Raw genomic sequence first — 25,625 nt, 5'->3', positions numbered from 1 at the left:
CCAGGGAAGTTCCTCCCTGACAGTGGCTCTGCCCACCTTTTTTGGTTCAGGGAACCCGCCCCCAGAGGTCATCTGGTTTCACAACGGTAGTGAGATCCAGGAGTCAGAGGACTTCCACTTTGAACAGAGGGGCGCCCAGCACAGCCTTTGCATTCAGGAGGTCTTCCCGGAGGACACGGGCACGTACACCTGTGAGGCTTGGAACAGCGTTGGGGAGGTCCGCAGCCAGGCTGTTCTCACGGTGCAAGGTGAGCCCCAGGCCTCCAGTGGGAGGATGAGGGTGCTTCTGGGGGCCCCTGCTCAATACAATTTGGAGAGGAGGAAGCCAGTGGAAGCTGATTGGGTCCACTCAGCTCCAGAAGCAGCTCCTTATCTGCAGTTCAACTCAGCAGCCTACCCTACCAGCTTTGTGAAGTCCCTGCACACCCTGGGCTATGGGTGACAAGCTGCATAGAACGTTAAGAGGGAAACTGGCAATGCACTTAACTGGGCAATGACAGTTTGAGGGTGAGTTATGGGTATATGTGTTCTTGCATGTAGAGAGCTTATACCTAAGAAGGAAGGAGAGCTAATCACACACACATACACACACACACACACACACACACACACACACACACACACACACACACACACACACACACCCCTCCTACTCATACCTCTGATGCAAACCATTAGCACCCAGCACAAGTGTCCCCTTCCTTCTGGCTCTCTCCCCTTGCTGTGGATGTACAGCTTTATATTAATATTACCCTTAGAGAAGGTAAGAGTTGCAGAGTGTTTCTCAGCCAGCTGTTCTTTGGGTAGCAAGCTTCTCACAGACCCATGCAGCATGGGATGGGTGCTCTGTGCTGAAGGGCTGCCCTCTCTAGCTTTCCCCTTTGTCAACTTCCAGAGCCCCATGATGGCACCCAGCCCTGGTTCATCAGCAAGCCTCGCTCAGTGACAGCCTCCCTGGGCCAGAGTGTCCTCATCTCCTGTGCCATAGCTGGTGACCCCTTCCCCACTGTGCACTGGCTCCGCGATGGCAAAGTTCTCTCCAAGGACAATGGCCACTTTGAGGTGTTACAGAATGAGGATGTGTTCACCCTGGTTCTAAAGAACGTCCAGCCCTGGCATGCTGGCCAGTATGAAATCCTGCTCAAGTGAGTCTGCATATCTTGACAGCTTCTTGTATCCCCTTCCCCCACCTCCAATTCCTGCTACCCTAACCTGGGACTGGGCAGTCAGATGAAGCTCAAGTAAATATGGGGATTGAGATTCAAGGTAAATCAGGTGCAGGCTCAGTGTAGCTAATGAGCCTTTGTTTCTTCCACTTGAGTAGCACATGTGTTCACAGAGGACCCACCATCTGAGCTCAATTCTCCAGAAGCCTCTGTCATACCAAATTCTGGATTTTGCACATCATGTAGTATGATGGGCAATGTAAAAGAGGGAGGGAGGGATTAAAAGTAGAAATGCAGGCGGATCCATGGAATGTATCAGACACACGTTGCTGTGCAACAAACTGCCCCAAAATTTAGCAGCTTGAAACAACAAATAATTATTACCTCATGGTTTCTATAGGCTGGTGTATTATTCTGTTTCTTGTTAATATAATCACATACCTGAGGTTGGATAATTTTATTATGAAAAGAGGTTTATTAAGCTTATCATTTTAGCGATCTAAGGTTAGGGGCTCTATCTGGTGGTGTTTTTTTTTTGCTGGCTGAGTCTTGGGGTACAAGGATGTCAGAAGGCATGCATGTTTTCTGATATCTCTCACCTTATATAGCCATTCAATTATAGGGGTCCCACTTTGATGGCTTTATCTAAGCTCCTTCCAAAGTCTGTACCTACAAACAACAAATTGGATTAAGTTTTCACCCTCTTAATAACTCCCAGTAGAGATTAAGTTCCAAAACATGAAACCTTGGGCACACTCAAATCATATCCACACATGGCAGCTGGGAGCTGCAAACTTCTTAGCGGCATGTTTTTTTTTTTCTTGTTAAGATGCAGCAGAGACTCAGAAACTGAGTCTCAAAGGCTCAACTGAGATTCGAAGGCCCACTTCCAAGAGGGCTCACACCTGTGTTGTGGCAGGAGGCCTTGGCTCTTTGCTCAGTGTCCTCCCCACACGGCTTCAGTGTCTTCATGACATGACCGCAGCTTACCTAAGAGGTAGTGATCCAAGAGCAAGCACAAATCTGAACAGGCAAGGCCTTTTGTGACCTAACTTTAGACGTCCTACACCTCCTATCCACCATTCCCTGTTGGGAGAGAGCTGGTAAGTGCAGCCCACATTCAGGGAGATAAGAATTAAGATCCATCTCATGGAGAGAGGAGTGTCAAAGATAATAGACATTTAAAAACCATCATAAGGAGCTTACATTTTTCTGTTTTACCTTTAAAATACCCCAACTGTTTATTGTTTGTTTGGTGCCAGTCCTCAGGCTTGAACTCTGGGCCTAGACACTCTCCCTAAGCTTTTTTGCTCAAGGCTAGTATTCTACCACCTGAACCACAGTTCCACTTCCAGCTTTTTGATGCTTAATTGAAGATAAAAGTCTTGCAGACTTTCTTTCCCATGCTGGATTCAAACCTTAGATTTCAGCCTCCTGAGTCCGACACTTAAAATTCTATACTAATCCTAGATTGGTGGAGACAGAATGCCTTCTCTGCCCTAGGCTTGGTGAAGAGCTCCTGTCTACACCTGGATCTGCCATGTCCTGAGGGTGGTTAGACTTGTACAAAGCTACTTTTGTACAGAAGACACTGTATGAAAGGAAATGTACTCATTACCTGACTCATTACCTGTAATTGTAATTCCTCTGTATATAACCTCTATAATAACAATAAAGTACATTAAATATCTTTTTAAATCCCAGTATATGCAGGGTGCCATTGCCTCATACCTGTAATCCTAGCAACTCAGGAGGCTGAGAAGCCAGCCTGGGCAGGAAAGCCCATAAAACCCTTATCTCCAATTAACTACCAAATATAGCTAGCTCAAGTAGAGCACAAGCCTTGAGCAAAGAAGCTCAGGGACAGTGCCCAGGACCTGAGTTCAAGCCCCAGGACCATCACACGCACACACACACCAAAAATCCCAGGATGTCCCCATTACATCAAGTCTTTTTTTGGGGGGGGGTCCGGTCGTGGGGCCTGAACTCTGGGCCTGGGCACTGTCCCTCAGCTCTTCAGCTCAAGGCTAGTGTTCTACCACTTGAGCCACAGCGCCACTTCCAGCTTTTTTCTTTTTGTTATGTGGTGCTGAGGAATCAAACCCAGGGCCTCAGGCATGCAAGACAAGCGCTCTACCACTGAGCCCCAGCCCCTACATCAAGTCTTTTTTATGTATGTGTTTTATACTTGTATTAGCTAGCTTTTGCTGTATAACAAACCACCCTATACGTCATAGTCTTTAAAACACAGCCAATTTTAAAGCTGCTTATTATTTCTTAGGATTTTTAGGGTCTATATACTAATGAAGGTAGAGCTCAGTGGGATCTCAACTGATCTCAGTGTGGTACTTGTGATTATCAGTTGCTATTCTGCCAATTGATGTATTCAATTGCCTTCATCTTGTGCCTTCATCTACCTCCAAAATAGGAGCCCAAGAGCACCTGCCTAGTGAACTCAAGACTCTTGAGTTCAAACCTTAATTACTACTAAAAAAATTAAAAATGGACAGATAGACAATATGAGGAGTTCATGCTCTTGTCCCTTAGGCTGGATGAAAATGGATTCCCTGTGAAAATACTTGCAGATGAGCTTTCTGTACCAAACACCTTGAGAAAACATTCATGTTAATCAAGCTCAAGTCCAAAATCTATAGGATTATGAGGAGGAAAAAAAAGAAAGGCTGAGCCTTGGCCAATGAGAAAGAACTTGGGTGGTGATTAGACCAAGCAAGAAAAGGTTGAGTGAAAGAAGTGAGAGCAAAGCAAAGGGTTATGGGAAGTTTGCCAGACCAGAGACTGGGGTTGCCTTGGGAGGCAGACTGTCTGGGGCCAGCTGGGGACAATCATAAAATTTAGTTTGTCCAAGCTGGAAGGGACTTCAGAGGTTTCCTAGCCTTCTCCAATTGAATAATGGGGGAAACAGGTCTCAGGTCATGGGCTTGCGCATGACCACCCAAAGGCTACTAGCACAGCCTAACTTTGAGCCCTTGTCTTTGGACTTAAATCAGATGCTCTCCCATTCTTGTAGCCTAACGTGGAGTGTTTCTCTCCAGTGCACTGGAACTAGGGAGCTAGAAATTTGTACTGGTGTATCCATCTTTACAGCCTTCCCCTCATCCCTCCCCAAGTCCAGCCTCCTCATTCCTCTGAGAGGCCATTGCCCTGGCCTTGGCTCTGTCTGCAACCAAGGAGAAACAAGTCAGTGGAAAGTTCTCCTGGGGAGTGTGTGGTAGGTCTGTCAGCACCCTCCTTCCCTCCCACTTTTCTTGTCCCAACAGCAGCTAGACCTGGCCTCAGAGAGGACTGTGTCTCTAGAAGGAAGGCTGGGTAGCTGGGAAAAGACAGCAGGAGCCCTGGTAGGAGTAAGGGGTCTTATCGTTCCCTGCTAAGATTACGAGACAGGAGTGAGTGGGTTTCTAGCCCTCCCTCCTCGACACCACCCTCCCCTAACCCCTGTGCCAAAAAGGAAACTAGCATAAAAGTTAGGACTCCAGGTCAGATGTGGTGGTGTATGCCTGTAATCCTAGCTATTAGGGATGTGGAGGCAGGAGGATCCTGAGCTTGAGGCCAGCCTGGGTAAAGTTACCAAGACTCACACACACAAAAAAAAGTCACCAAGACTCTCCAAAAGAGAGTCTGGAGGTGTAGTTCAAACAGTAGAGTATTTTACCTAGTAAATGTGAGGCCTGGATTAAATCCCCAGTATTGGGGGCGGTGGGGTGTGTGTGTGGGGGGAGAATAAAGCTCCTGATTCCCCTTGAAGCATTTGAAATGTTATGCTTGCCAAGAAATTGTTTGTTTAAGCTAATTTTGTATTAAAATCATCCCACAAGTGGGTGATGTAGGACTGACAGGAGTCAGTTTCAAGGTGAGGTCTGAGAGCGAGTTGAACAGAAGACGCCCAAGGAGCTTATCGGGGTCCAGGCTTCCCACCATAGGGGCAGATTATGGTAAATATGGAAGTCTCTACCTGCTTCTCCCAACAAGGAGATATTCATATGTGTCACTCCAGCTCAGGGGACAGCTCCACATGACTCAAAGCTTCATGGAATGTAACTGAGGTAAAGTGATACCCTCTAGTTAGCATCTGTTCCTGCTTTCTGCATCAGAGCTGCATCCTGCTTCTGACAGGAGGAAACTTGACTGAGAGTGTGAGGATAGGACTACCAGGTAGACACAGCCCTTAGCCAATAATGGAGCCAGGCCCCAGTGGCTCACCCATGTAATCTCAGCCATTCAGGAGGCTGAGATCTGAGGATCACAGGTCCAACCTAGCCTGGCATGAGACTCGTGTGTGTGTGTGTGTGTGTGTTCACACACGTGTGCACATCAGTTGTGGAGCTTGAACTCAGGGCCTAGGCGCTGTCCCTGAGCTCTTTTTGCTCAAAGCTAACACTCTGCCTCTTTGAGCCGCAGCATCACTTCTGGTTTCTTGTGGTTAATTGGAGATGAGTCTTGTGGACTTTTCTGCCAGGGCTGGCTTTGAACCGTGATCCTCAGATCTCAGCCTCCTCAGTACTATGATTACAGGCATGAGCCACCTGTGCCTGGCTCTTGAGACTCTTATCTCCAATTAAACACTTAAGAGCTGGAAGTAGAGCTGTGGCTTAAGTGGGACAGCACTAGCCCTGAGTATATATGCTTGGCTACAGTGCCCAGGGCCTGAGTTCAGGCCCTAGAACCAGCACACAGACACAGACACACACACACACAGACACACACACACACACACACACACACACACACACACACACACAGTTTAATGATATCCAGTGCCTTTGTAAGCAAAAAAAAAAAAAGACAAAAGGTGTGGCAGCCATAGAAACTCAAGAATGTTATACAAAACACAGTTCCTAAGGTATCCTAAGTCCTAAATTGTCCCTTTGGCTCCCAGACTATCCTCTCCATCCTCCCAATCAGAACAGACCTTTCTTGACTGGACAGTGCTCACAAAAGCCAGCAGAGGGCAGCCTTGCAGGCTGATGGGACCATCTTCAGTGAATCTCTGCCCAGCCCTGTCCTGAACAGGGCTTCAGCTGCATCACTAAGCAGTTCTGTGTGGCAGTAAAGAATTTGTAACCCTCCCTACCTGAAGGAAGAAAAGAAAGGTCCACTCATGCAGAGGGTTGCTTGTTAGGTTTTTAACATGAAAAGTTGTGACCTCGGGGCATTGGTTGGTGAATGAAAGTTGGGATGTGTAGTTTAGGAGGAAGAGGAGAAGAATACCAATAGAGAAGTGACCCCTGACATGTAATATGTGTTTGTAAACACAGCTGCTCTATCAGAGGCCCTATCGATGCTTTATTCTCCTATTGACTAATTGATTGTATCATATAATCAAACCCACAGAAAAGTTTCCTGCTTCTAGATGTCTATCTTAGCTGCAGTCCAGAGTTATCCTTTTCTCCTTCTTCTTTTGAAGCAAGAGCTGGGAAAATAGAGTGAGTACGAGATTAGAGAGCCCTGGCCTAAATCTTAAGTTTGAGATGGATGTCACAGTTAAGGCTGTGACCTCCATCTTCCTTGGAGGTCTGCCAGCCCACCACCAAGTCCATGCCTGCCTTGTGCCCCACACAGCACTAAAGCCTTTTGGTCCTTATTGATTCCTTGAATTCTTCAGGAACCGCGTTGGCAAGTGCAGTTGCCAGGTGTCACTGATGCTGCAGAGCAGCCCTACCAGGGCCACACTATGGTGAGTGCCCCCACGAGTTGCCCAGCCTAGCCCCTTCCTTTACCCACACTTTCCCCCAGGGCTCTGCAGCCCCAGACATTGAGCTGAGACTGAGGCTGAGGCTACCAGAGCCAAAGGGAGAGATTGGAAAGGGACTCAGTTGGGAGGGAAAGCAGAGGAAAGGAGGGGTGATGTGTGTTTCTTTTTCTTTTCTTTTCTTTTTTTTGCACACAGCCTTATAAGGCTACTGAAGTCATTACCGATGTAATAAACCAAGTAGGCAAGCAAGCAAACGCCTCTCCCCCAATGTTCCCTTCTATAAACACAGCCTGGCTGGGCCCCCATCTCCCCCCCCCCCCGCCCCCCCCCCCCCCGCCCTCTGCCCGCCCTCCGGGATTTGCTCTCCCCTGACGTTTCTGGCTTACCCAGCCCCTTTTCCTTCTGCTACTTTCCTTTTTTTCCCTCACTGGTTGCAGGGGGCGGGAGCCAGCCAGCTGTGAGGACCTCTGTAGTGGAGGAGTTGATGCTGATGGTGGTGGTGATCGAGATGGGACCCTGAAGCCTGGCTGGCCAGCAAGAGGACAGGGTTGGCCAGAGGAAGAAGACGGAGAGGACGTGAGGGGGTTGCTGAAGAGGCGCGTGGAGACCAAGCTGCACACGGAGGAGTCGATCCGCCAGCAGGAGGTGGAACAGCTGGATTTCCGTGACCTCCTGGGAAAGAAGGTGAGCACCAAGACTGTGTCTGAAGAAGATCTGAAGGAGATCCCGGCTGAGCAGATGGATTTCCGCGCCAACCTGCAGCGGCAAGTGAAGCCAAAGACTGTGTCTGAGGAAGAGAGGAAGGTGCATAGTCCCCAGCAGGTAGACTTCCGCTCTGTCCTAGCCAAGAAGGGGACTCCCAAGACCCCTGTGCCTGAAAAGATTCCACCTCCCAAATCTGCCACCCCAGATTTTCGTTCTGTGCTGGGCAGCAAGAAGAAATCACCAGCAGAGAATGGTAGTGGCAGTGCTGAGGTCTTGAATGCCAAGGCTGGGGAAAGTTCCACATCTGTGGGCAATGCACAGCCTGCAGGATCCCTGAAGCCCCTGGCCTGCACCAAGCCTGCTGAGACCCTGAAACCAGTGGCCAATACCAAGACTACTGAGCCATTCAAGCCTGTGGCCAATGCACAACCTGCAGAGGCCCTAAAGCCAGCCAGGAAGGAAGAACTCAAGAAAGAGGTTAAGAATGATGTGAACTGCAAGAGAGGACATGCAGGGTCCACAGAAAATGAGAAAAGAGCAGAGAGCCAAGGGACTGCCCCAACCTTCAAAGAGAAGCTGCAAGATGTCCGTGTGGCAGAGGGTGCAAAGCTGCTACTCCAGTGCCAGGTGATCTCTGATCCCCCAGCCACCATCACCTGGACACTGAATGGAAAGACACTCAAGTCTACTAAGTTCATCATCCTCTCCCAAGAAGGTAAATGAGGTGTGGGGTCGGGGAAAATGGGGATCCTGTGTCTGGGTCACTGTCAGTTCATGCCTGGTGGGTGGCCTCTTATAGCCTACAACCTGAGTTGGAACTTCAGCTCCTGTTCCCCCTTATTCACGGGATAGGGTCCTCACTCAGCATCCTTGGGTACATTCCTACCCCCTTGGTGGGGAGAGGGCTGGGCATTTAGAACATGCTGTGTGCTAGTGTCTACCTAGCAGAGCTTTTTCCTGGCACCCCCACCCCTGCTCCCCAGAGTAGATCTGGGCCTGAATTGGTTGGTACTCCATAGCCTGGCATGGAGAAGGCTAGGAAATGGGGGCCAATGACAGAGGCAGCCAGGGACTCTGAGCCAAGAGCCGCGTGAGAAACAGCACTTTGGTTTTGAGGAAGGCTGGGTGATAACGGGACAGTATAGGACTGTGAGTTGGAGTCAACAACAGACTGGGGCTTGAGAGCAGTGTGGGTTTGAGAGACTAGAGGGAGAAACCAGAAACCCAAAAGAGCCCCAACTACACACATTCACTAGCCAAGCTCAGAACTAGCTGCTTGCTTCCTAATTTGGATGAGACCTGTGTTTGCTGGGATTTCACATTCTTGGATGGTGGGGGAGAATGGGGGTGGGAATCCTACTATCTGTGGCTTTTGGGGGGGTCTGGAGTCCCCAGATGGGCCAGTTTATATCTGGAGAAGAGAGGGAGTACAAAGAGGATTTACCTAGCCCCGTGGAGTCTGTCAGAAACTCTGAGGCCAGTAGATAACCCACGTCCCTCTCTGGTGGCCAGAGTTGTCCAAGCTGAAAACCGATGCTGGGACTCTGGCCAGGGCAGGTTACAAAGAAGCTAAGTCCTTCAGGAGGTAGAATTTACTCTTGGGGGCCTGAGGCAGCCACCATAGAAGCCTTAAGAACAAGTCATGGTAAAATGGTAAACAAGCAATTCAGCTGAGCCCTCAGATCAGGCACTCTTCCCCTCTGCTCTCTCTAGCTTGGTCACACCCCTCATCCCCTCTTTCTCTTGTCCCTCATCCCAGGCCATCTTTCTCCTTCAACCTGGAAGGAATAGGCATTCTCAGATCATCTCACTCTGCCTCTGAGGCAAATCTGGGGCAGCGGAGCATAGAAAATCTCAAGACTATAGGAGTGAAGGGGAAACTGGACTTCCCTCTCAGCCGAGAAAAAGCAGGTTGTTTCTGCTAATGTGTTATCATGGAAACTTTTTACATGGGCATCCCCAGATTGACAGGGTCCTCTTGAGGTGTCTCTTCCATCCCCGTCTGCCCGCCTTGCTTCTGCCATGTCCACACAAGTGGTCATGGAGGACCACCTATGGGATTTGTGGGGGGAGTGGAGGCCACCATCCCCCACAATATTCCTGGGAAGGGGACCTCCAAGTTGGAAAGCCCTTGGCCAGACTGATTGGAGACTGTGACCAGGAACATTTCTCAGGTTACCCTGTAGTGATCCTTCTGGGCATGATGAGAGAGTGGGTAGTCAGCAGCTTTGAGACCTGTGCAGTAACCTAGATTGACATGATGAGAGCTCCATGAAAACTAGGTTCAGACAGTATTGGGGGTGGGAGTGGGGAGAGGGCAATGCTCTCTCTCTCCCCCCTCTCTGAATGAGCCTATCTTGACACAGCAAAGGGGAGAGTGCCTTGTCTGAAAACATCAGCCCTGCTTCCTGTTCTTACACTCATCACTCACTTCTGCTTTAAGAGCAGTGCTTTGTTAGGGCTTATCGGTTGCTACCTGACCATGTCCAACAGCAGGGAGCAGAGCATGCTCTGTGGAGGCACAGGCTTTGTCTCATAGTAAAAAAAAAAGGGGGGGGTTGGAACCAAGTGCCCCTGAGTGGGCCACTAAGCGTCATCTGAGCCCTGACACAGGTCAGGCTTAAGCAACAGGGAGGGGGTCAGAAAGTGGACTCTCCAATCAGGGGTCCCCCAGCACCAAAGATAGGCTTCTCATATTCCATCTGGACTGGAGAGGATGGCTTTTTTCCAGTTTCATCCTATGTTATGCTAAGGAATTTAACTCTGAAAGCAATAGAGAGCTATGCAAGACTTTGGGGATGAGGAGCATCATGCACAAAATTTAGACTTTAGGGATTTTGATTGACTTTGTGCCAAGAACACAAGTCTGTAACCTGCTTAAGAGGTCAGTGAGAAAGATGACAAGGCTTAGACTAGCACGATGGGCATGGCCACAAAGAAGACAGAAGTAATAGAGCCTGTGGCCTGGCTTGAATGGCTGGGCAGGGATGGGACTAGCTAAAAGGGGGAAGGATTGGCAGCCCAATGTGTGCATGTGGGTGTCTGGGCCACAGGAATGATGTCAGTGGCAGGTGGCTTGAGTCAGCTCATAGAGGAAGAATAAGGAAATGACTACTCCATCTTTCCATCCTCCCCAGCTTTCCCCACTGAGTTGAATTCTTCTCCCTCCATTGCACTGACTCCCATCCTGTCATCTTTTCTGCCATTAAGATTCGCTTCCTCCAGAATGTCTTCCCAGGCCATTCTCACCACGTTATCCAAGAGATACTTGTTCCCTCCTTGCTCTCCATCAACACACATTTGTGAGTGTGGCCACTGCTAGTGGATGTGCTGTTAGTAGGCTTCTCGGATGTTCTAGCTCAGATAAGCCTACAGATCACCAACAAGAGACCCAGAGAAGATGTGTGATGGCCATTGGCAGGAGCTGACCATTATTTAACACTCAGAGGGACAGTCATGTAGAAATGTTTTTCTTCCTACATTCCCAGAACTGTAGAGAGATGGTGTTCAGGGTGCTGCTAGCTGACCCCTCCAGGGTTAGGCATTGGGTCTTCCTTCCTAGACCTGTCTTGGCTGCAGGATGGGAGGCAATGGCCCAGTGAGCCCAGAAGAGGGCTGAGGTAGTGTTCCAAGTGCTTTATCTTTCTGCTTTGCTTTCCGCCTCCAGGCCAGGCTTCCCTCAGCAAAGCATTTCTCTCAGTCTCATAAGGAGGATTTGTTTTTGTTGCTGTTGTCAAGACATGACTCATTTTTAATTGCCTTCAGGATGGAATTTTGTTAAAGCTTTTTAAAAACTATATAAGTCCATCCTACAGGGATGAAGGGAGAGTGATGTTCCCTATGCAAAGGGATTATTCCATTGGAAAGATGGACATATAATCCACTTGAAGAACTCTAAATTAGAATTAGGTTCTGTTTGATACATGACCTTTCTTGCATAGACCACCTGTTGCAAAAATGGCCTTTGTCATTCTCAGAATGGTGAGTGTGTGTGTGTGTGTGTGTGTGTGTGTGTGTGTGTGTGTGTTTTCTTGTAACTGTGTTCCAGGCTCAGGGAAAGAATTCATGGTAGATACAGTCAGTGCCCTCAGACCTAGGTGTGGGAGACAGGCATGTATTTCAGTAATGACCTTGAGAGAAGTATTTTGGTCATGGTGAGCTCCAGGTGTCTTGAAAACTAAGGAGAGGTACAGCTAGAGCTAGGAACTCATGAGTATATAGGCCTAAAGAAGTAGCCAGGGGGTGAGTGGCATTGCTGGTCTGTTCCTACCAAGTGGGCAAGTCAGAGACTCTGCTGAGGAGGCAGAACCTCCAGGCCTTCAAACTATTCCCTGCCCCTACCCCAGCCCCTTTCTCCCTGCTCCCACCCCCTGCTCAGCAAATGAGAGAGCTGGGGAGGTCTTCAAACACAGAACACTGACTCCCTGGACAAGAAAGGCTCTGGGCAGAGCTCCTGCTGAACCACTCAATGGATTCCTGTTCCTGGCCTTTTCCCTTTCTCTTCACCCCCTCAAAATTCCCCACTAGATTGAGGCAAGAAAGAAAGAGAGAGAGAGAGAGAGAGAGAGAGAGGGGGGGGGGGAGGGAGGGAGGGAGGGAGGGAGGGAGGGAGGGAAAGAAAGAAGGGGGGAAGGGAGAGAAAGAAAGAAGGGAGGAAGGGAGGAAAGAAGGAAAGAAAAGGAAAAAAGGAAACTCTGGGAAACAGTTTTCTTCTGGAGGTCAGGAATGAGCTGTCCCACAGGAAATACCAGATTCTTCATCTGGGGTAGCCAGCCTCCCAGCCTGCTCTGGCCCTCCCTCAGCCCACGCCTGCTGGTGGCCAGGGTCTGCTCTGGTACTTGGAAGAGCTGGGGAGAAGGGGCAGAACTGAGTCCAAACTGCCCTCCCCAGCAGCTCACTACTGTCAGCCATGTGTGTCATTTTTGTTTAAGGCTAAATGAAGGCAGCCAGGCACTGAAACTGAAAGAAAACTAAAGACTTGAGCCGTACATTCCTGGGCCAGAGTGGGGTTTGGCAGGGGGGGGGGGGGGGTGATCAATCCCAGAGCCTCAGCCCTACCTGATGGAGGGTCAATTTCACTTAAGACTCCACTTTCAGGCCAGAGGTCATTTCAGCATCTTCCTGCTACCCAGATGAATGAAAAGTTCTCTCTCTAGAGGGTTGTTACCCTCACTCCAATATCCTTGTGTCTCTCCATTCTCACTACCATGCCAGACTTTCTCAAGTTCCAACAAGATCCTTTTTGCTGCAGTTTCTATCGATTGTCTCCTAACCACAGTGGGAAGAGACCCTGGCCAGTTGCCCTTCCTGAGGAAAGACAGAGTGAGGATGTGTGGAAAGGGGAAAGGGTATAGGAGATATGGGACTCCAATCAGCCATGTTGTCCTGGGAAGTCTCAGGCCTTTCCTTTCTCCCAATCTGAGGGAGAGTCTCTGGGCCCAACTAATGCCAAACTTGCTCTCTGGATCTCCTTGTGTTAGTCAGACCTATGTGCCCCCCTAAAGTAGAGAAAGGAATTGTAGGAAATAGGGTAGGTATCCTTTTTGAGATCCTCTGGGAATTGGGCCCATTGGCTTCCCTTCTGGTCTGGCTCCCCACACACATACCTCTGGGACACACACATAGCTCTGGGCTCCTAGTGCCCATGGCTTATGGGAGCTGGGGATATATTGCTCTAGGCATCAGGATACACTGGGCTCTTCAAGTGATGGCTGCTGCCCTGACCAACAGGGCAACCTCAGGCAGGATGCCATGCTGTCAGAATGTATCAGAATGCAGAAACCTAGAAGGCCCAGCCCTCAACTGGCCTCTCCTCATACCCTAAAGGAAACCTCAGGAGTTCTCTCTATCCACCTCCCATCCCTACCCCCATTTCTAGAGAAGTAGCCAGCCAAAGTTGAAAGAACCAAATGGTCAAAGGGCAGATCCCAGATTCCTGCGTGGGCTGATGTGACTCCTTTCCCCCCACCTCCAGTCAGGCCAGAGGAGGTGGGGAGAGAGTCAAGGGTAGACCAGTTGATGATCTGCCTCTCTCTGAGACAGTCAGAAGACCTGGGCCCAAAGGAAGACAGCCCCAGGTGCCTCTCCTGACAAAGTGCCTCTCACTGGCTCCAGTTTTTTTTTTTAATCTCAGATCGTCTTCCTGAAAAGCCAGTGTCATGGTCCCATACTAGAATCTCCTTCTCCCAACAGATCTTCCCAAAAGTCTGTGTCCCTGGCTGGGCAAAGGTTCCTTCCTCTCCCACCCACTTCTTTATTAAAAAACCCCTTTCCAAGAGACACTCTTAGAATCAGTGCCAGGGCTTGCCAGATCCCCCTCCTGAGCCACTGTATCCAGCATAGTTTTGGAACCTGCACCTAATTCCTTTCCTCTTGGTCAGGGGCCCAGGGTGCAGAACCATCTCCATCCATTCTTCTATTGCATCAGATGTTCTCGAGGGTCTAAAGCTACTTCTCTCCTCCTCCTGAAGCCTCCAAGGAAGGCAGAGTGGTACTTGAAGGAGCATAACAACTTTTGGAAACAGATTATCAGCAAAAGACTGCACTGGCCTCAGCAAGGCCTGGATTGATTCCCACAGGCCTCTGCTCCTGGAGGCTGCTGTGGAAAGATGGGGCCTGCTGTGTTCCAGATGCCAGGCAGGTACTGGGACCTACCTGGACTACTCACCCTCTCTTCCTGTTCCCTCACAGGCTCACTGTGTTCAGTCTCCATTGAGAAGGCACTGCCAGAGGACAGGGGCCTATACAAGTGTGTAGCCAAGAATGCGGCTGGACAAGCTGAGTGCTCCTGCCAGGTCACCGTGGATGGTAAGCCATGCCCACTCATTGTCATAATCTCTTAATGCCTCCTGCACCTGGATGACCTGCTCCCAATGGTTCCCATTCCTACCTAGGAATTCCTTTGGTGAAAATGAAACTATCTTTTACAAAAACAAGACAGGAAGAAAAGTGACAGCCCTCCTTGATCTCCCATATAATGGCCTCTTCCTGCACCTCCTGCTAGGAGGAGGGGCTCTTCATCTCCTCCTCCTTCTCTTCCTTCTTTTCCCTCTTCTCCTTTTCCTCCTCCCCTTCCTCCTCTTATAATCCTGACCTCACATCCAGAACCCTCTAAACAGGAACACCAGGCACTAGGGCACTTGCAGAAGAAAGGACACACCCACAGGAAAATGATTACAAGGGTTTTTTTTTTTTTTTAAGCCAGCAAACAAGAGTGACTGCTGGTGCTGGGGCACACAGACCCAACCTGGGTCCTGGGGAATTGAGGAGGGAGCTGAGTGTGGGAGCGTCTTCGAGGAAAAGGTGAGTCAGGCTGAGGCTTAGGGCAGAGAGAACCAAAAGAAAACAGTAATAGTGAGACAGGGAGAGAAGAGAGAAGTTGAGATGGGAGGAGCCATGGGAGAAAGAGCAGACCCATTTGGTGTGAGTGGGGTTTCCATCTTAGGCAGGGAAAAGACCTCACTGGGACACGGGATTTGTTCTGAAGAAATGGAAGAAGTTTGTATTTGTGACTCTTTTCTCCCCTCCATAAGAAGTATAGGTAAGAGACTTTGAGTAGAATGAACCTTATGATGGCTTAGACTGATACTATTAATATTTACTATTATTATTATTATTATTTTATCAACATCATCATCACAGTATTGGGTATCAGACCCTCAAAGGCTTTGTAAATACTCTTACCACTAAAGTACATCTCCAGCCCCAACACTCTCATTTTAGAGATGTGAGAACTGAGGCCATTCAGAGAGGAAATAGACTGGTTGAGACCCCCTGAGCCCTTTATGGTGAGCTAGCGCAGAAGACCATCTGGGGATTCCCAATCTAGTGCCCTTTCTTTGACTTTTAATACTTACCTGGAAATGTCTAAAAGGGTAGGTTTTTGAAAACAAGCTTCTTGCCCTTGACATGCCTGGTTAATAACCCATCAGTGACATGTCAAAAGCTAGTGTCCAAATAAGGTGTCTGGAAGAACGGCTTTGTTGTTCTCCTGGCTCCTGAATGGAATCGCTTGAGTCCTAAAATGCTAATCTGTTTTACTGCCACCTTGCAAGATGCAGAATCACTGTCCTCATTCCTGATTGCATAATCTGATCTCTTGATCATAAAACTGTGATCTACTGAACGTAATGAATGGGAGAAAGGAGGCAAAGTCTTATAAAGAGATGTCTTTTAAATACACAGTGACAAGGTAAATTAAATTGCTAGCAGCCAAAAAAGGAGATGCTGATATCCTCTGAGATTGTTTCTGCTCCCAAGAGTGCTGGACATGCTGAGTCTAGAAAAGCAGATCTAGCAGATCAGCTGAAGGGAGGACAGAGGAGATGATGGAGAGAAGCTGACAGCTCAGACTCACCTGGGAGCTCACCACCCAGGTCAGAGTCCTGCTTCTTTCCAGGTGTTGCATTGTAGCTTTCCGGGGAATTTGACCCCAGAAGATGATTTCTAATCGCCCCATGTTCATGTTCACTCACAGTCCTTCCACACAGGAATCCCAGGACTCTTGAACTCCTATTTGCAAGGCTAGCTGCAAACAGGAGAGCAATTCATTCTTCTTAGCTGTAAAGTGTTAGCATCTTGCCCAGATTTGTTTGCACAGTGAAATTTCCTTTTCTCCTACAGATTCAGAATCTTTAGTGACCTTTTTTTTCTTCAAAGTTTAAGGAATTCTTTCTGCTGCTTAAGGAACTATGCTTGCCCCGAGGTCTACTAGAAGATTCTTTTGCTGTCCCCACTATTATTTTTTTGTCGGTCATGGGGCTTGAACTCAGGGACTGGGAACTGTCCCTGGGCTCTTTTTACTTAAGACTCGTGTTCTTCTATTTGGTGTCAGTGACACTTCCGGTTTTCTGGTGGTTAATTGGAGATGAGTCTCACACACTTTCCAGCCCAGACTGGCTTTGAGCAGTGATCCTCAGATTGTAATCTCTTGAGTAACTAGGATTACAGGTATGAACTACTGGTGCCTGGCTTTGTCCCTACTAACACTGTGTGTGTGTGTGTGTGTGTGTGTGTGTGTGTGTGTGTATGTGTGTGTGTACATGCACTCCATCCTAGGGCTTGAACTCAGGATCTGAACACTATCCAGACTTTTTTTGCTCAAGGCTGGTGCTCTACCACTTGAGTCACAAGTTCATTTCTGGCTGTTTTTAGTAGTTTGGTGCGGATAGCACTCTCACAAACTTTCCTACCCAAGTTAGCTTTGCACTTCAGCCTCTTGAGTAGCTAGAATTGCAGGCATGACCAGCATTATCTATCTCTAGTTCTTTCATGTGTCCACTGGCCACAAACTAGGAGCTGGGCTTTGGGAGAAAAGCTAAAAGTGATAGGAGATAGGTGAGATAACAAACTGAGTCTCAGTTAATTGAGGCTAGTTTGGTTTTCAGAGAAAAAGAAATAGGGACACCTTCTTCACTTCTTTTCCCCTGTTCTTACTCTTGGAGAATTATCAGTGTCCTGTGTACTGGGTAGGATCCAGCCACGCTTAGCTCTATTTTCCATGGAGAGCCTTAACTGCTTTCCTGTCATGTTGCATTGTTGCACCTTTCTGCCTCCTTTTGTCTGGTGCTCTACCCAGCTGAATAAACTTCTTGTCTTTTCATTTGTCCCTTCTTCCTCTCAGCTATCCCCACAGCATGATACTTAGGGATTCCAATGAGTCTGAGTATCCTTTGAAATTATAGACAGGTTTTGGTGCATATGTGAACTACAGCATCTTTATGAAGAGCAAAGCTCATAATTTTAGTCAAAAAAAAGTTGCTTGAGCAAGTGCCTTGGCTTCTACATGTAATCCTAGGCACTCTGGAGGCAGGGATAAGAAGGACCATGGTTTGAGGCTGGGCTGGTGGGGATAGTCACAAGACTCCCAATCTCAATAAAAAGCTGGGCATCACAGCACATGCCTGTTATTCTAGCTACTCAGGAAGTGAACTAGGATTGTGGTCCAGGCCAGTCCAGTTATACATGTGAGACTCCTATTTGAAAAATAACCAAAGCAAAAAGGGCTAGGGGAGTGCCTCAAATTCCAGAGCACCTGCCTGGAAAGTACAAGGCCCTGAGTTCAAACTCCAGTACCACAAAAAAGAAAGGAGGGAAGTAGGGAGGAAAGGGAAAGGGGGAGAGAGAGAGAAAGACTTAAGCCAGGTGGAGTGATACACACCTGTAATCTCAGCATTCAGGAAGCTGGAGGCAGGAGGATCTTGAATTTGAGGCTAGTTTGGACTATATAGCAAAGCCCTGTTTGGGGATTTTTTTTTTCAGTGAAAGAAGGCAGCAGCAGCAGGGAACCACTTGCTCTGAAGAGTAGCCATGGTTGAACCATAGTTGAATTTTCACCAGTCTAGTCATTGTTGGATGCATTCAGTTCATCCACAAGCAACTATCAGGCTGATTTCTGGACAAGGCCAGTCCTGTGTTCCTCACAAAAGACAATGAGGTCCTCTTCCACAGTGCCAACTTCAGGCTGCTTTCTCCTGCCACTCAGCAGGGAGGGCCACACCCCCCTGAAAGCTACTCACCATCATTCAGTCAGCCTGAGCCCAACTGCATTAAAACCATACATCTGAGAGCTGAAGGCGAGGCTCAGGTGGTAGAGTACCTACCTTCCAAGCTGTATTTCAGGCTCTTATCAAAGTAAGCCCAGTAGAGTTCAGTGGCTGTGCCATACACATTATTATTTCCCTTATATAATATGATAGAGGAGGTAACCTGTACACTGCATCATGTCTGGCTATTTTAATTGTGCTATTTGGACCTTTTTTCTATGAACATGGGTATTTTGAACATGTTGTGATTTGGTTATACCACCCTTCCCTTCAAACTCAGCAGAATGGAAGTAAGCCTGGAATGGACAAGGACTTACCAGAAAACTCACCCCAGAAAGAAAGAAAATCTGGCCTTGAGTGTCTGCTCTAGTCAGACTCTTATACTTTATATTTTCTATTTATACAACAGCTGGTGTTTCTTATGCTCAGCAGCATAAACAGCCTTCCCAGAACGGACACTATGCACACTAAATCCAGACTGGACATCTAGCCCACCTGGCAAATTATAATATGGATCACATAGGCAGGCCTCAGGGGTATCTTGTCCTAGAGCCTTCACTTTTCTATGATTTGGTGCAGGGCCTATAAGAATCCCTAATGAGACTCATTTCCTGTGATCCAGATACACAGGAGATAAGGAAGCCCTTCTTAGGCCAGCATAATAGGAGTCAGAAGATATCCTGGTCCCTCCCTGGACCATCCACCCTTCCCAGCCCAGACTTCAGCTACAGTGAGGGTAGGAATTTGGCCACACAAGATCTATGTGCCAATTTTGGTCAATACTACACACACACACACACACACACACACACACACACACACACACACACACACACACACACGCCTACACATACAAAAAAAAAATAAGCAGCACACAGGAGACAAGGCAGGAAGATCTTAAATTTGAACCAAACACTCTGAGCCATATAGCAACATCATATCTCAGGAAACAAACAAAAAAGGAGAAGATTGAGAAAGGCAGAGCTGCCCCATGTCATTGCTCATTCATTCAACAGATACTAATGCTGGGTCTTTCAGGCACTGCTGGAAGAACTGGCATTTGGAACAATAAACAGAAGAAGTACCTGCTCTAACGACTTGACCTTTAAGAGAGGAAGCAATAGTGCAGGTGAACAGATATGTTGCAATGTCAAGTAACGCTGTGTGCTATGAGGAAAGCACAGCCTGGTGATGGGAATGCTACTTCAAAGAGGCAGGTGGCTGAGGCCTGTGGAGGAAGGGACATTTAAACAGAGGCAGGAAGTGAGCAAAAGAGTCCCAGAAGAGGGAATAGCAACAAGATTGTGCTTATGACATTCCAGAAGAGGAAACAGGACGGGCAGTATGCTATAGAGGGTCAGGGCCCAGGTCTCTGAAGCCATGTAGCTCATGATAGGAAGCCAGTTTTATTCCAAGTGTGTTGGGACAACATTGGACACTTGTAAAGCATCACTCAGGTAGAATAGACCCAGGATGTGTCAAGAATGGAGCAGGGAGACAGGTCTTAGGCATTGGTACTATTGAACCTTACGCTCAGTAGAATAGACAGAAATGATGGGCGTGTTCATAATCTGGTTTGATATAGAACTGATAGGAGTTGCTGATGTTTTGGGTCAGTAGAAGAGAAAGAGGAGTCAGTCCAAGGGCCTTACATAGTCTACTCTTTGTTGAAGCCTTTGTTTTCATGGAGGAGTAAAGCTCAATGCTTATATCACCTACTAAAATCAGAATGTAAGAACTGGGAAACAATCAATGGTTCTCTAAATATGAAGCTGAAGATGTCCATTAGGCCAAGGAAGCAGATCTCCTTGACTGATATTTAGATATATCTGAGGCTGAGTGGGGTTGGACATGAGGAGCCATCCATGTGTAGAGTCCATCAGATACCTTGAGGATTTACTGAAGTCTTAGAGGCAGATGTGACTGGAACTGAGACAAGGAAGAGAAGTAGAGACCAACAATGAGAGATCAGGAGTTTACAGGAGATTATGAAGCATTGGCTGCAGGGAGAAACCCAAGTGAAAGGAGATGTCCCAGAAGCCAAATGATGAGAATTTCAACAAGAAAAGAATGATCAGGATCAATATGTCAAATACTGCTGCTGAGTACAGAGATCAGCCTGAGCATTGGCCTTTGGAGTTGGCAACATGGGTAGAGATCACTGGTGACAATGAGGAGGAAGTCAGGGGAGTGATGGTAAGAACAGCCTCACCTGAAGTGTGCTGAGGACATCCTGACTAGTTGAGTAAGAATCTAGACTCAAACCCTATACTCTAACCACTGAGGTCCATTGCCACTAAGTCCATTGGCACTTCTGATTGTCACTTACCTTTGTTGGTCTGCCATGTTTCTCAGTCCACTGTTACCTTCATGCTTATTCTTTAAATCATCACAGGCAGTTAACGATTAGTAGGCTGAACTAACTAGAACTGCTGGGTTTTTGTTTGTTACTCTCATCTTCCTATGGAGGGAAATAAATGTCAGAAAAGTTCAGAAACTTATCCAAGGACTCATGGCCATTAAACGGAGCCAAAAAGGAGCCCTCAAATTTCCTGACTAGAAATCTCTCAATAGAATAACTATCAGGCTGCTTGTTGTCTGGCAAAGGGCCATCCTGGAAGAGGCTGAAACCAGGGCCCCTAAATCTACTCCTAGAAGCTTCCTAAGGCCTCATCTCCCCCTCCCTCAGCCTAGGATCAGAGAGCCCCAGATACAACCTCTTGGGGGAAACAAGCAAGCAAAAAAAAAATGCTACCATGGAAAGATTTCCTCCAGAGCTAGTCCAGGAGTGGAAGGGGTGAAGCATTGTCCATATAAGGACAAGTATCTCTCTGTAGAGGCCCCCCACTTCCCCACACCTCCATCCTCCTCCCCCATGCTACTTTGGGGGCACAACAGGGCCAGCAAAGGACTCCAGCCCTGGGGCTCAAATATAGAAATGAAGTTCAGTTTCATCACAAAATGATTAAAATAGACAGAAAACTACAAGCTGCTGTTAAACTTTTATTACTATTATTTTTATCCCCTGGGCAGCAGCGCGAGCACAAAGCTGGTTTTGATTAAGCGCGTGGTCCTTCCAGGCCATTCCTCGCTGGCAGTTCTCACAGAGGACTGGTGGTTCCATGTCCCTGGCCAGGCCCCATGGCACAGCACACAGGCCCCGCAGTGCTGGCACATGAGCAGGGAGTGTGGTCCCCCACGGGGCTCCAGGTTTGCTTTGAAAAGGGAAACTTGAGCCCTTTTCCTCCCAGCCAGATGGAAAGATAAGGTGTATCCAAAAAATGTCTCAAAACCAGACTCAAAACACAACCCAGTGAGCACTGAGCAGTGCTAAGGCTGACACGGACTGGTCCCAGGGCTTTCTGAAGGTGAAGGATTTTCTCTAGGGGGCTCCAGGGTTGTATAGTCAGAAGGAAGGGATGCATTAAAGCAAACAGTGCTTCTTGGCTCTCCAAAGCACACTTGTGTGCCTTTTCTTTCTTGCCTGGATCTGAGGACACTGAGATAGAGAAAATATGAGGTGTTTTTTTTTTCCTCTGTGCAAATGCGGAAGCATTTTTTGTGAGTTGCCCAAATTCTGAAGATGTGAATGACAAAAACAAAAGGAGAACTCATCTCTCTCAGCCTCTGACCATGATAGGACTCTGAAAGAATGACACATAGGGAGAGAAATAATATAAGGCCCCACTGCTATCTTTCAGAAATCCAAGAAAACAGGCTTCTCATCCTTTGCTCACTCGTGCCTCAGTTTACCCATCAGTAGAAAAAGAATCCTGACTCTTCTATCCCAGTCTCCTCTATGCTCTGGGACTCTTCCAAGAGAATGCTGAAACAGGAATGCAGAACTGTGTACACATTCTATCCTTCCAAATCTCCCAAAGTCCCAGGGAAGTTTCTGTCCCTCACACCATGTGTCCACATGGAACTGGTGCTCTGAGGTGTGCACAGCTTCTTGACAGCTTGGCAGAGCTGTGTCCTGGTGGCAGGGACCTGGAACTTACCATCTGGGGTTATTTTGCACTTGTGGAAGGTGGTGGGATATGGGTGGTACATAGTAGGGCAGGGGTCAAGGTAGGGGCTAGATTACCAACCTCTGCTTGAAAGGATTTCTTCCATCTTTGTCCCTTACTCTCCACCCCTTGTCATACACTGTTAGAAAGTCCTACTTTTAAGTCCAACTGACTCTTTCCTACAGCTTCACGATAAAGGCCTGCAGCTATCTTTACTATTGCTACTGTTACTTGCAGGACTGAGAGCAAAGGCACATGACAGTTTAACAGTTTGCCCAAGTTTTGCATCAGGGCCTATAGCTTGCTAGACAAGTGTTCAACCATTTGAGCCACACTCTAGTCCTTTTGCTTTTAGTTTGTTTTTCAGATACAGCCTAGTCCTCCAACTTCAATCTGTCCACCTCTAGCTTCAGAGGAACTAGGACCACAGGTGTGAACCAACCACCATGCCTGACCTTTTTTTTTTTTTTGACATAAGGTCTTGCCAGCTTTTGCCTGAGCTTGCTTCAAACCTTGATTCTCCTTTCTTCACCTCCAAGTATCTGGGATTATAGGCATGCGTGAGCCACCATGCCCAGCTCTTAGCTGTCTTCAGTGGGAAATTGCCTACCACAGCCCTGTGGCTTCTGAGCTGCCATTCATTTGGACCTACATAATACCTGCACAAAGCCTGTCACTTTGAGCTGGAAAGAGTATGTCCTCAGCCCCTGTATTCTATGTTCCTGGTGCTTTCTGCTCCTGAACTACAGAAGCCCAATCTAGGCAAGACCAGCCAGGGCTACCCGTCCTTGGGGTGGAGACAAGGAGATGGACCTTCCTCCCCAGCCAAGCCACAGGAATGCAACCAAGGCCCCATCTGGAAAGTCCCCCCACCCCCTTCCTCCCTGTGAGCTTCCTTTTCAGGAGCAGGAAATGGAGGACAGGAAGGGACTCAAGGGGAGTGTCCTCCCAGCCTCTCCCCTAAGAGTGTTCCTTGGGTGGAGAGAGGGTGGTAAAAACTGGAGATGGTGATAGCTAGTCAGCCAGCAGCAACTTATCTCAGTCCTGGGTAATTTGCCTATGTCTTAAAGTCCATTTTTAAGGGAAAGGCTGTGCTGCCCTGCTCCACCCAGCCTAGCCCAGCCCAGCCCAGCCCAGCCCAGCCCAGAGTGCTGATACCACACTACTCCACAGCTGAGGGCTTCCTCAAGCATTATCCATGCTTTGTATTGAACTAGAAAAGAGAGCTTGGAGCAGAGAGCTGAGAGGCTGTTGCACCACCCTGCCCAGTACGTCCAGTGCTGCCCACCTTGGGATCCACTGCACCCACCTTGGGAGAGGAGGTAGTAGAAGCCCTCAGACTTAGTGCTCTCCTTAGCCCCAGGGGTGAGACATGCCAGCTGCCTGCTTCAAGGCCTTTATCTGGCCTGTCTTTGCCCAGAACTAAAGCAAGTCTGAGAAATCAGTGGCTGCAAGTCCTCCCCTCTGCCAGATCTATAAGCCTAAGGGCCAGGACCCCATTCACTTTGGAAGACCTTTAGGAAGACCAGAACACAGCTGAGTAAGTTGGGACCCAAGGAAAAAGATGGAACAAGCCAAACAGAGGGTGCCCAGCTTGCCAGGGCCATTCCTGGCGGCCTTTGCTGCCATAGCAGGAGCATTAAGCACTTCCCTCGCCTGTGCATCCATCTCTGCTCATGGTTCTGCCATCTGATTTATCAGGCTTGTGCAGTGCAGCAGTCTCTCTCCTTCTTTGGTGCTCCCAGTGGAACGGCCAGTCCAGGCGCCAGGCTGCTACAGAGAGGGCCTCAGAGAGGAATGTGGGCCGGCACTGGGTTGAGGTGGGGTTCTAACTGAAGTGCCTCCTCTGCTCAGCTCCTCGGACAGCTGCTGACTGACAGTGGTGTTGCTTGTTTTGTTCCAGATGCTCCGGCCAGTGAGAATGCCAAGGCCCCAGAGATGAAATCTCGGAGGCCCAAGAGTTCCCTTCCCCCTGTGCTAGGAACAGAGAGTAAGTACTTACTTGGATTTGTTGTACAAACCCTGGGACACCCAGGACTGAGGTGGCATCAGAGGTCAGGCCTCCTGATCACCTACTGTGACCTGAGTGCTTCCTGGAGGTCTGGCTTCCTTGTGCTCAAGTGCCCAGTGAGTGATCTCTTGTGGAGATCTCTTCCACAACCCATCTCTTCACACTCATATGTGCCTGGGAGTGGAGGGTTGCTATGGAGACTTAGATCAGGAGCTGCTCCTGATCTCCCCAGTTGATTCTATCTTACCAGAGGAAGCTTTCTAAATTGTAGTTTTCAATTTCTCGCTCAGGCTGAAATCGCCAATGGTCCTCCCTACCCCTGAAATCCCACAGAAGTGAACCTTTTTTATGTTCACACCCTGGACACCTGCCACACATGGGCACATGGGATGTCAACATCTCTCTTACCAGATCTGCCAAATCTTTGAGGTCAAGCACTTGACCTTCTTTTGAGCTTCTTCCTCTTTGCTCTTGAGTCATTCCCTATGGGATACCTTTCTGGTCATTTCTCACTGCAAAGCCATTTTAACTCTGAGGTCTAACCCTCTTCAGCTCAAAGAAACAACTCTGTGAGTTCTTAAAGCATCAGCACTTCCTTCCTCCACTGTCTTGTTCCCAGAATCATGAGATTGCATCCATGTCTCTTCAGATGCTCCTTGAGGGCCTTGCCCAGGCCTTGGTCAGGGAAGACCTTTGAAATTATGTGGTATAAAAAGCCAAAAGAAGCAGGGCACTGGTGGCTCATGCCAGTAATCCTAGCTCCTCAGGAGGCTGAGATCTGAGGATTGTGGTTCAAAGACAGTCTGGGCATGAAAGTGCATGAGACTCTTATCTCCAGTTAATCACCAGAAAACTGGAAGTAGAGCTGTGACTCAGTGTGGTAGAGCACAAGCCTTGAACAAAAGAGCGCAGGGACAGCGCCCAGGTCCAGAGTTCAAGTCCCACAACCAATAAGAAAAAAAAAAGCCAAGGGAGAAAGGAGCTTCACTGTTCACTGTGACTGAGACCATAAACAGCTACTTCCCTCTTTATTTATTATTCATTTGTATCTCCTCATGTCTCCTTATCCATAGACACCAAGCCTAGGTCCACATTGCTTTTTAGACACCCACAAAACTGTGCCATCTTACAAAATCAGAAGAAAAAATAAACTTAATTCTAAGACAATGTTTTAAACTCATAATATATTGGTCTTTATAAGTAGAGCAATTTATAGTGTGCAATTCACATAATTAAGGTAATATATGTATATGCTTACATGTATACATACATATTTACACATATTCTTTTTTTTTTTTCAGTGCCAGTCCTGGGGCTTGAACTCAGGGCCTAGGTGCTGTCCAGGAGGTTTTTTTGCTCAAAGATAGCACTCTACCACTTGAACCTACAGCTCTGTTTCCAGCTTTTGGGGGGACAGATAATTGGAAATAAGAATCTCACAGACTTTTGTTTGAACCATCATTCTCAGATCTCAGCCTC

General features: G+C 48.0%; 1 protein-coding gene across 7 annotated transcripts in view; it reads left to right on the top strand.

Moving 5' to 3' along the window:
- Positions 1 to 25,625, top strand: part of Mylk (myosin light chain kinase) — a 194,531-nt gene that overhangs the window by 100,823 nt on the left and 68,083 nt on the right. For 5 of the 7 annotated variants that reach the window (XM_042667365.1, XM_042667361.1, XM_042667374.1 and 2 more), the window contains 6 exons: positions 51 to 248; positions 896 to 1,145; positions 6,787 to 6,858; positions 7,314 to 8,296; positions 14,272 to 14,388; positions 24,039 to 24,125. In XM_042667365.1, coding sequence (XP_042523299.1) covers positions 51 to 248; positions 896 to 1,145; positions 6,787 to 6,858; positions 7,314 to 8,296; positions 14,272 to 14,388; positions 24,039 to 24,125 — 1,707 coding nt within the window. Of the gene's footprint in view, positions 1 to 50; positions 249 to 895; positions 1,146 to 6,786; positions 6,859 to 7,313; positions 8,297 to 14,271; positions 14,389 to 14,790; positions 14,884 to 24,038; positions 24,126 to 25,625 lie in introns of those variants that run through there. The other 2 variants (XM_042667379.1, XM_042667386.1) reach the window with 2 other exon arrangements.

Source organism: Dipodomys spectabilis, unplaced genomic scaffold (assembly GCF_019054845.1).
Source record: "Dipodomys spectabilis isolate Male_0828 unplaced genomic scaffold, ASM1905484v1 ptg000017l, whole genome shotgun sequence".
NCBI classification, from domain to species: Eukaryota; Metazoa; Chordata; class Mammalia; order Rodentia; family Heteromyidae; genus Dipodomys; species Dipodomys spectabilis.
Note: the sequence above shows the minus strand (reverse complement) of the source record. Positions and strands in the feature narration are given on the sequence as shown.